Here is a 12,013-nt window from a genome sequence, read left to right as displayed (position 1 = left end):
CAGATTTTCGATGAGTCGTTTAAGCGATGTCCGTCCGTCCGTCCGTCCGTCCGTCTGATCGGCTGGCTGGCTGGCTGGCTGTCCATGTAAACCTTGTGCGCAGAGTACAGGTCGCAATTTTGAAGATATTTCGATCAAATTTGGTACATATTATTTTTTTCGGCTCATGGACCAAGCCTATTGAAACTGGCTGAAATCGGTCCACTATTTCACCTAGCTCCCATACAAATGTCCTCCCGAAATTGGACTTTATCGGTCATAAATGTTTAATTTATATATGTATCTCCACAAATTCCGCTCCAAATAAGTTTTATATACACAAAATTCATGTCACCAAATTTTGTTACGATCGGTCCATAATTAGTCATAGCTCCCATATAGACCCGCTTCCGAAAATCACTTTAACGTGCATAAATCGCTTAAAAATGTTGGTAAACACACAAAATTCAACATAGTTAACTTTAATATAGACATAAATCACACGACCTAATTTCATGGTGATCGGTCCATAATTGGTCATAGTATTATATGGTCGGGCTTGACCGACCATACTTTCTTACTTGTTTTTTAGTGAATTTCAAGCAGCTTAAAATAAAAATGCTAGAATAAATTTCTATTTAATGCATCTTTATTTATTGTATTCTAAGATCTATAAATATTCAGTCTTTTATACATTTATGTCTATCTTTAGATTCTAAAGTTTAGTATAGCTCCGTGTGCCAACCACTTTTGTTGTACATATTTTGTTTTTAAAGTTGCCAACATATTTCAATTCTATCGTTAACAGCTGATTGCATGTATGAACTTTCTACAGATGTCTTCTGTAAGACATTAGTCAAACCGTATGGTAGTGGATCACAAGAATTCTACAATACTAATTGTGGAAGTGGAAACTAGAGAAAAACTTAAACAAAAAAAATTACGCAAAATAATTACACATACGAGTGTCGTTTTTGTTTTCACTTAAATAGTTTTTTGCACTAATGCATTCTCGCCACTTAGGTTTTTGACAACTGAGTTAGGTCTTTGGCAGGAGAGTTTCCGATCTATATGTATTTATCTACGATTCGGATATACTTTGATTGATACTAGTATATATTGGCTTTTGTTTAAAAATTTCAGCACTATTTCTTGGTTGATTTAACTGGTTAACTGGTTTCTAATGTCTTGCATAAGATTTTTGACAGAAATTTGATCGAGGTTCTTGAACGCCTGATTCCACTTATAAAAAAAAAACATTTATGTATTTTACGTAAAAAGACAAATCTAAACATTGCTATAGAATCAGAATGATTTACTGATCAAATGTTTATCTCGATTTTCTATAGAAAATATTGTATCTAACTGGATTTTCTTTAGAAAATTTTATTATAACTGTATTTTCTATAGCAAATTTTGTGTCTAACTGGATTTTCTATAGAAAATTTTGTGTATATTGTTGTCGTAAATGGATTTTCTAAAGAAAATTTTGTGTCGTAAATGGATTTTCTATAAAAAATTGTATTTTTATGTTTACTGAATGGTGGAGGGTAAAACATATTCGCTGCCAACGAATATATTATAAACACAAATTTGTTTACTTATATTGTTGATTTTAACACTTGTTTTATGGAATTTTTATTTTAAATTTATTCTTCTTCTTTCTCTCTAGTTTGATTGTTTAACGACTCAGTTTAAAGTCAACCAAAACAAAACAAAAAATATTAAAAACTTACACTTAACAAAAACTAGGTGTATGTATGACGATTTACTCATAAAAACTGTCGGTGTTTACAGAAATTTAACAACAAAAAAAAAGAAAATAAATATAAAGAACATACAGTTTTTTTGTATTTAAAAAATGAAATCTTAACACACCTTTATCTATGGAAAAAAAATAAATATTAAAAGCAAAAATATATAAAAAAATATTACAAACAAAAAAAAACAAAACATAAAAATCTAAAAAACGCCGCTTATAATACTGCTAGTATCTTTAAAGCAATTAGTACATTTAAAAAAAAATAAAATAACAATAAAAAATAGCTGTTTGTTTTATTTAAGTTTTGCTTACACATGTGTTTGCAACCAAAAATAAAAAAAAATGTGGCTTATAGAGGACTGATGTGTGTGGTTTTCAAACCAAACAACGCCAACTACGTCAACGCCGCCATTGTGGTCAGCTCTAGTTGTAACAATAACAAGAAAAATGTATAAATTCTTGAGATTTGCAAAATCAGCAGAAACCAGCAAACAACAAGAACAAGCAGAAGCCGTAAAATAACAGAAAATACAAAAAAACAAAGCAAAACAAAAGTAAAAACAAAAACAACTAAAAAACAAAAACCAAAACAATAAAATCAACATACAAAAACAGCAAACATGTCTGTTAATGTTATAAAAAACACATAAAAACAATAAATGTAAACAAAATATAAAAACAAGTTTGAAACAAAATTTCAAATATTTAACAAAAAATATTTGAAAAATTAAACTAAAACCTCCAAAAAAGATACAAATAATTTGTTTGAGTGAGTCAGTGAGTGTGTGTCGCATTTCTTTACGCTCTCCCCCATCAAAATCACCAAAAACAAAAAAAAACAAAAACAACTGCATAAAGTTATTTACTGTTGTTGTTGTCTAAGTTTGTTGTTTAATTTTTTCTGCTGTTATTTTCCTTATCTTCTTCTGGTTGTTGTAATTTTGCTGTGGGTCTTTCCTCCAACATGTCGTCTACTGCTGCCGCAACATCACCACCAACGACAACAACATCTACTACAACACGCACTTCGGATTGTCGTAAATTTTCACCAAATATTTTCAACAAAAGCAAATGCAGCCATTGTTTTCGTCAACGTGAAGAACACAGTGCGGCTGCCTTGGAATGCAATAGGGTAAGTGAAACTTTTTTTCAGATTTGTTGCTTATTCTTCTTATACTACATAAATACATATTGATGTTGTTGCTGTTGTTATTATTAGTTAGTTTTGGAATTTGGATTTATGTTAAATATTTTTTTTTTTAAATTTTTGGGTGCATTGTCGCATACAATGCTGTTGTTTGTTATTAAAAAGTGTAGGCTGCATAAATTATGAATTCTTAATGGGGTTTTTTGTTCTTTTTTATGAAAAATTCATTTTTGGTTTGGTGTTCAAAATTGTTTAACAGTTGTTATTCTTGAAGAATTTTGACCTAAATTTGAAGAATTTCTGTAAAGAATGAGAAATTTCAAACCGCTAATTTAAAATTAATAAAAAAAAATCAAGGTATTAACTCTTATAATATTTAAAAAAGCTGACAGAAATAAACATAATAGATCCTTACTAATTAACATTCTAATACAAAGCAATTTTTAGCACATGAAAGACTTTCCAATAATCTCATCACAATTAGGGTTCTATAGCTGAAACAAAAAGTCGACTTTTCGACTTTTTCCGTTTTTTAAAAAGTCGACTTTTCGAACTTTCGACTTTTGGTAATTTATAAAAGTGGACTTTTTAGTTAAATCGACTTTTCGACTTTTTTAGACTATTTTCGACTTTCCGACTATTTTTCACTTTTTTCAACTTTTTACCATTTCTTGTAAAAAAAACATAGTTTCTACATTTATTGATGCGCCTTTTGTAATATTTAACAATAAAAATGAAATTTATTTTACAAGAATGTTGTGTAGAAAACAGCTTTAATTAATAAACATTTATTTATTATTTATCGACTATTTTCGACTTTTATCGACTATTCGACTTTGTTCGACATTTGAGATAACATAATCTATTGTTCGACTATTTTCCGCAAAAAGACGATTGTTCGAACAATCGACTTATAGAACCTTAATCACAATCTGTCGAAAAATTTAAAATTGAGGAAAGTTGAATGCAACGAATCTCTTTTTTTTTTTTGTACTTTCAATATAATTTCTTCATTCAGTATTCGGAATACGCTTAAAATATCAAATATTTCTAAATAATGCATCTTTAATAAAAGACGACTTTATTTTCAAACAAATGCCAATTTTTTTCCCAAAAGTCTTAAAAATTCCTAACTTGGTGATCAAAATCTCAAGTTTTCTATTAAAATACCTGTTTGAAATTGCCATACTCGCAACAAGTTTAACCAAAGCGTTTCAGAGGATAGTATTACTTCCACATATATTATCATTGATTTTTTCTTGTCATATTTACTTTCGGAACTAGTTTTATGGAAGTGCTAAATTACAGTTCCCGAACTAGTATTTCTATCATAGTGGTTTGCTAGATATTGGTTAATTATTTTATCTATGATTTTTGCTTGAAATTACCAAACGGAACTAATTCCATGACAGCTCACTTAGTTCCATTTGGTTGGACCTTTGAAGAATCGTTAAATAACAAATATTCCTTTTTTAGAACGGTTCTTGAACTAGTTCTTCTCTCATATGTTTTTATACCCTACACCACCATAGTGGGGAGGGTAACGCCCAAAAATATTAGTCTAACACCCACCTTAAAGTATACCGATCGACTTAGAATCACTTTCTGAGTCGATTAAACGATGTCCGTCCGTCCGTCTGGTTGGCTGGCTGTCCATGTAAACCTTGTGCGCAGAGTACAGGTCGCAATTTTGAAGATATTTCGATCAAATTTGGTATATATTACTTTTTCGGCCCAAGGACCAAGCCTATTGAAACTGGCTGAAATCGGTCCATTATTTCACCTAGCCCCCATACAAAGTCCCCTCGAAATTGGACTTTATCGGTCATAAATGTTTAATTTACTACACAAATTTCGCTCCAAATAAGTTTTATATATACAAAATTCATGTCACCAAATTTTGTTACGATCGGTCCATAATTAGTCATAGCTCCCATATAGACACCATATCATAGACCCATATAGGCTTGACCGACCATACTTTCTTACTTGTTTTTTTTTGAAATTGTCACATATTATTTCCTAGAATCAGGAATATTCCTATTAATAGTACATAGGATTCAACATTTTTTTCTCCCCTTCCCACGACCCGTAAAAACTTTGTGTAATTATTTGCCGCATTTGGTGCAGTAGTTCTGGAATTTATCAATTACAAACAAAAACTTATCTTTAATGAATATAGACAGATATTTACATATATTGCTAGTCTTCTTCATATGATTGGAAGCTGCCTTTTTACTAAACACATGTCGCCTGTAAGTTATCTTAATCCTTCTCGACATTATTATGTTACTAAAGATTTTTTCAATACTATGCGATCCGTCGCCTGGTGTTACTAGAACTACCTCTATCTTGTAGATTATAAACAAGGTGATACACTTAGGAAGGTTTACGAATGGAAAGACCGATTCAATTAAATGTTGTTTTTCTGGTTTCTATGTTAGCATTTTCAATATTTCAGTGGCATGGTCTGATGAGATTCCACACAATACACCGGATTATCTAGAATTGATGAGAATTTCTTTAGTTTTGGAAACGTTTATTTTGAGACCATCTTTGCTGGATTTTTTTATATCTTTCTCATTCAAAGTCGAGTGATTCCAATGGATTGGAGTTGGATTCTTGTCGACTTTAAATCGTCTCTATCGTCTCTAGTTACTATATTCAAGTGATTCCAGGCGAAAATTTGATGTAATGGGTATTCCACACAATACACCGGATTATCTAGAATTGATGAGCATTTCTTTAGATTTGGAAATGTTTATTTTTAGACCATTTTTGCTTTATTCTGTGGTCGTCTCATATATTTTTCTCACTCAAAGTCAGGTGATTTTAGTCGAATATTTTATCTGATAAGGTTCCACACTATATGCCTTGTGTAAAAGCAACATTAACAACAATCACGAACAGTAGCGGGCATATAATTGTAAAATTTACCTTGCCAGTTGGTGCAATCATTGGAATCTTTATGCATTTTCAAACAGACAGTTTCTATACTTAAAAATATAAATTAGAATTTAATAAAACTTGATTAATAAAAATTGATCTAGAGAACTTATGTAGAAGTAATTTGTATCTATTTCTAAATAACTAGTTCCTAGAAAGCTTCATATAAGTTCTTTTGAATCACAATACTTTTGTACACAAGAAAGGTTCCTGAAGTGTCTTTGTCATCTCTAGTTGCTAAAGCTCTCCCTTTCATTTATAGAAGGCTCAAAATTAGACCCTCTTCAGGCACTAGCTATCAAGGTTGCCAACTCTTCAGCTCAGAAAATGGCTACATTTTTAATTAAAAATGGCTAGAAATGGCTAAAACCCAAAAATAACTGAATACAAATTCATAAATATTACATTTCTTATGTGTTACATTTACACTGACAGTTTTCAAAAATAATTTTTACCGACTTCGTGTTAATGGGGTTTAGCATATTAACCCCCATTTTCTCAATCTCCGGTTATCGTTTTTCGTAACGACATACTTCCAGTTAATAGAATTTTTGTATGAGAACTGTCAGTATATCGTCACCATAAAAAATAACCAGAGATTGAGAAAATGGGGATAAGGATTAATATACCTGATATGTTTGCTTTGGAAACAATTTCGAAGCCTGTTTTCATAAAATCAATAATATTCTCATCAAATCATTACTAGACGAATTTGTTTAAAAAGTTTCTTTGTCATTTGATAAAAAATATTGTTTTATTTTTAAAAAATTCCAAAAATGTTTAAGAAAATTATAAAATAAAAATGGCTAAAGGCTCCATTAGTCTTTGCGTTCTGTAACGTTTCTGTTCTGTGCCGTTCTGAATGCTGTTATATTGTAGTTAGTTTTTCCGTAAGATCGTATCAGCTGTTTTTAAAATAATAACCAAAAAACCATTTTGGTGATTTTGTTACTATTTTTAGTGTTTTTTGTATTTAGACCTTCAACATATTATTGTGAACATTTTTATAAATACATACATATATTTTTTGTTAATGATTTAATTTAAACTAATATTTTTACATACATAGTACATACATTAAAATTTAGAAATTTATATTTATTTTATTAAATTTCCATGTTTTTTTGAAAATATTATATTTTTTATTCTTTTGTTAATAATAAATATTTCCCTTTCACAAATGTTGGCACCACTGCTTTCATATTGGTGGCATTTTTGTGTATATATGATATCAGCTGTTTTAGCTGTCACTTAACGTTGCGGACAAAATTCTGTTTTCAACAGATTCATCCGCAATAGAACGGCAACGTTACAGAAAAACTAACGACATACACAACTTTCTCTATGCTAAAAACAAAACAGCTGATTCGGAACGGAACGGAACGTACAAACTAACTAGGCCTTAAGACAAAATAAAATGGCTAGATCTTCCGGCTAGATTAAATCTAGCCATTTTTTTATGGCTAAATGAAAATAAAATCGCTAGAACTAGCCGGAAAATGGCTAAATTGGCAACCTTGCTAGCTATACTAAATACAGCCTCGTATTTGTGCTTGTACAGAAGACACGAGAGAATAATTTGGCCAGACAAACTTTAATATGTTATTGTTGTTGTAACAGTTCTACTGTTATCATTCCTGTAAAAAAACTTCCTATTTATACAATTGTCGCTGAGTTGATAATCTTTGGCCGACTAAGATTCGGGTCGTTCCGGAGTGAAGATCCAATTATCGTGGGAACGAATTTAATATGTCAATAATATTACTGTGATTTTGGTTTGACATTCGCTTATATAAATACGATGAATTGTTGGCTGTGAATAGTCATTGATCAGATTTGCAAGGCCAGTTACAACCGTTGCATGAAATTATCGAGTCAAACATTTTCATGTGATAAAATAATGGAAATGATTTACAATCTCCTTTGGAAAGATATAACCAAATAACAATCATTCATTTGATTCCATTTAAGTCATTCTTGATTAAAATTTAAGCCTTTTCTTATAATACAAACTTCGATCGTTATTGAAAAGATTTGTGATCTTGCACTAGATTCCTTTTTAACAATTTTTATTCAAATAGTTTTTATAAAGATTGAACTAAATTAAGATTCTTTATGGGATTTGTGATCTTGCACTAGATTACTTTTTGGTAATTTTCGAATTGAATCGAATGCACATATATCTCAATAATATGCATGTAATTTATAATTTATTAATCTTACTGATTCATTACTGTTCATTAGATTATGGGTTTCTCAATTATGGATCGATTTTTCTGATTTTTTTGAATTGTGATCAGTTCTGCGATATAAAGAATATCTTTCTTAAATAACCAAAAGCTATTGAATTCCCACTGGCTTAGAAAATCGAGAAAGAATAAAGATAATTATTTGGAATTAACTTCAATTTTGAATCCCTAATATAAGTACAGCATTATAGTGAACAGTCTAAATACTAGTATTACACAATATTTCCAAATGCTCTATTTAGTTTAATCTAAAAATATACTATTTATAGCCCTTTGTATTTTAAACTAGTTCTTGACATAAATATGTAAATTGTCTAAACACAAATGAATTTGAAAATCTATTGTTTTTGTATTTACCCTAGAGAAATCTTTACTAATTTATTCTAACGCCATTTAAGATCATGTAAAATTTCTAAATTTCTTTTCAACTAGCGGTACAACAAACAAAAGCATACCAAGATTTTAATTTATGATGAGTAAAATTGAGAGTAAGAATATCGATTACAAAAGAAAATTCTTTATATAGATTTTATAGTACAACTTTTTTAAACCCAATCAAAGGTAAATATAAATTAAAAGCCTGATATTTCGAATAGTTAAATAGATTAAATACAAGTTTTTTAAAACTTGGATTTTAGTTTTAAATTTAAATTAATTTAATTTTATAATATTGTTTAATTTACAGTAACAAGATATATAATATTGATAACACAACACAAATTTCTAAATATAGCTAAAAAGATAATATCTTTAAAGTTTTAAGAATTTTATGAGCCACCATAAAATAATTTTCACCTATTTAACTTCTAACATCATGTCTAAATATATCTATAAGATATATCTAACAGGTACGCTCTCAAAACGTACCTCCTATTTAGTACTTTTATTATGATTATTTTTTTCTGTGGCAAAAAAAAAAAACACTGAGTCGTTATAAAAACCTTAAATGACAACAATACAATTATCTTTCTAAGACGACAAGTACAGTAAACAGAAGATAAATAGACAAATGAAAACGTTTTGAAATGCAAACAATTTGTTTTTCAGCATATTCAAGCAGCCGAAGAATAAAAAAATACAACTAACAAAACTAAGTATATAAATGCAAACAAAAAACAATTTAGATGCTAAAATGTTGGCAAAAAAAAAAAAATACAGAAATACAAAAAATTGCTTACGTTTTTAAAATACTACCATTATTATTATAATAAGTACTCGTGGAGGCATACAATTTAAGTTTTATGTAGTTTTTTTTTTGTTGCTTATTTTCCATGTATATTAACGATTGCGAGTACTAAACTTTAGAGTAATTGCAAAAATCTACAAAACGTCGCTATAGAATTATACTGACAATATTATTGTTGTTGCTGTTTTTGTCATGTTTAAGATAATGCATGTGATGTAGATACCCTACAGTAGGGATTGTTAGTGTTTGAGGTGAAATGAAATTCAATAACATTATATCTCTCCATGACTGATTCTTAGCTCAACAAGCGAAGTATTAACGTTTATTTTTTTATCGTTCTTTATTGGGGAAATCCAAAAAGAATTATTACAAGAACAAAGTACCATAAATCCCTGTTTTTGGTACTTCAATCAGAAACATACATACATAAGCTTAATTTCAAAAGTACCAACAGAAGTTTTAAAGGGATCTTAATATACTGAGGAGCATACATACCCTGCAAATAATATTGGACTACGTGATCCATTTTAAATGAAATGGAATAATAATGGACTAATTACAACATGGTCCAATGTAATGCAAGCATGGACTATGTCATTGTTAAACAAGAGTTTGTAGTTAAACGACATACGATTGCAAAGCAAATCCACTGTTGTAGCCCATGGACTAGTTTTAATAGTACTCCATTGGGTTTTACAAATATTTTCGTATTAACACAAAACTAATCCACTGGGGAGGTCCATGGAATAGTTTTAAGACTACTCCGCTGGGTTGTATGGTCCAGTCCTATGACATCGTAATGTTAAATAGACCAAGTTTTTTCAATACATTTGGGTGACTTTTGGAGCTAGTCCTAGTCCCTTATGGTCAAGCCCGACCATATAATACCCTACACTAAGTAAAAGAACAAAAACATTTTTCTTTTAAAATTTCAATAATTTATCTTTTTGAGTGATTTTCGGAAGTGGGCCTTATATTGGAGCTATGACCAATTATGAACCGATCACCATGAAATTAGGTCGTGTGATTTATGTCTATATGAAAGTTAACTATGTTGAATTTTGTGTGTATACCAAAATTTTTAAGCGATTTATGCACGTTAAAGTGATTTTCGGAAGCGGGTCTATATGGGAGCTATGACTAATTATGGACCGATCGTAACAAAATTTGGTGACATGATATAAAACTTATTTGGAGCGCAATTTGTGGATATACATATATAAATTTAAAAATTATTACCGATAAAGCCCAATTTCGGAAGGACATTTGTATGGGGGCTAGGAGAAATAATGGACTTATTTCAGAAAGTTTACATGAACAGCTATCCAGCCATCCAGACGGACGGACGGACATCGTTTAATCGACTCAGAAAGTGATACTAAGTCGGTGTAAGTGATTCGAAGTAAGGTGGGTGTGAGACTAATATTTTTGGGCGTTACAAACTTCTGCACAAACGCATTATACCCTCCCCACTATGGTGGTATAGGGTATAAATATATATTTTAATTGCCCTTTCTTTTTTCTTACTCCACATTTTCTCTCATTGAAGTAAAATAAATGATTGAAAAAGTAACATTTTATCATATTTAGTACTTCTTCTATTGATAAAGAATATTAAAAATTACCATCAAAAAATTATGTTTTAAAGTATCTTTCTAGTTTCTTAACCCACTCAGCAATATTTTGATCAAATTTAGTACTTTTATTTTCATTGATTAAGATTAATCCAAAAGTACCATCAGAAGAAACCAGGAAATGTGCATTTAATTTGTATCTGCTATCTTTTGCTTGGTTCATTTATACAAAAGAATCAAAAAGTACCATAGGTACCATTACTCTTCTTTTTTTTAGGTTTAATAGATTGAGAAAAAGCTAAAAATATTATTAGAAAAAAAAAAATTACACTTATTTACACTTTGGGACTTTGATATGTTATCACTTCAATATTACTCACTATTTAGGAAAAATAAAAAAAGTACCGCTTTAATGAAAAAAGAAATAGAATGTACCGGTTTTTGGTCCACTTCATTTGAATTTGTTGAAGTCATTGTGGTGAAAGTGTATATATACTGGTATATGCAGGTGTATGATTAGAAAGCTCATTGGCTTCAGAAAAATTAAGTTTAAAAAAGTTCCAAACTGTCTTGAGGTATTTGCCCTAATCTATCCTTTTGTGTTCGAGTTTCAATTTAATTTATGAATTACTTTTGCTGCAGTTTGTGTAGCCTACGTTTCAAGTTTACTAGTTTACAGACAAATTAATTTCGCAAGAAAGTACTAATCAGACAGAAAAGGTACCAAAGTGGGGAATATAGAAAAACCTTAAAAAAAATTTAAACATAGATTCCTAGAATTACACAAAATTAAACTAGCAGGATGATGTGTAATTTTAGGAATTTTGTTTTAAATTTTATCTTTATTGGCTCATTAATTTAGAATAAAATACAATTTTTCTATATTCCCCATTTTGGTACCTTTTATGTCCCCATAACAGTAGCCAGAAAGGTTAAACAAATAAGAGTCATCAAAGTTGAAGTCACCTTTTCACCTTCGAAATTTGAGCTATCCAGGTTGCTAGTTCCAATTAATATTTGTGTGACTCAAGGAACATTTTATGCAGAAAATATGAAATTAAATCAAATTTCTTCGAATAGTCAAATTTATAAAAAATACCTAATCTGTTTTCATTTTGTATTTATGTAAACATTTTTGTCTTATATCTCAGTCATATATAGGTCAACTTT

The 12,013-nt window shown here is 29.7% G+C and overlaps 1 protein-coding gene across 6 annotated transcripts in view; it reads left to right on the top strand.

Annotated features, from left to right (window-relative positions):
• Positions 1–12,013, top strand: part of osp (outspread) — a 302,097-nt gene that overhangs the window by 3,947 nt on the left and 286,137 nt on the right. For all 6 annotated transcript variants that reach the window (XM_065499376.1, XM_065499373.1, XM_065499375.1 and 3 more), the window contains exon 2: positions 1,652–2,873. In XM_065499376.1, the coding sequence (XP_065355448.1) occupies positions 2,706–2,873 (168 nt within the window). In that variant the 5' untranslated portion in view covers positions 1,652–2,705. The remainder of the gene's footprint in view (positions 1–1,651; positions 2,874–12,013) is intronic.

This window comes from Calliphora vicina, chromosome 2 (genome assembly GCF_958450345.1).
Source record: "Calliphora vicina chromosome 2, idCalVici1.1, whole genome shotgun sequence".
Lineage (NCBI taxonomy): Eukaryota > Metazoa > Arthropoda > Insecta > Diptera > Calliphoridae > Calliphora > Calliphora vicina.
This window is presented reverse-complemented; position numbering and strand designations above follow the sequence as displayed.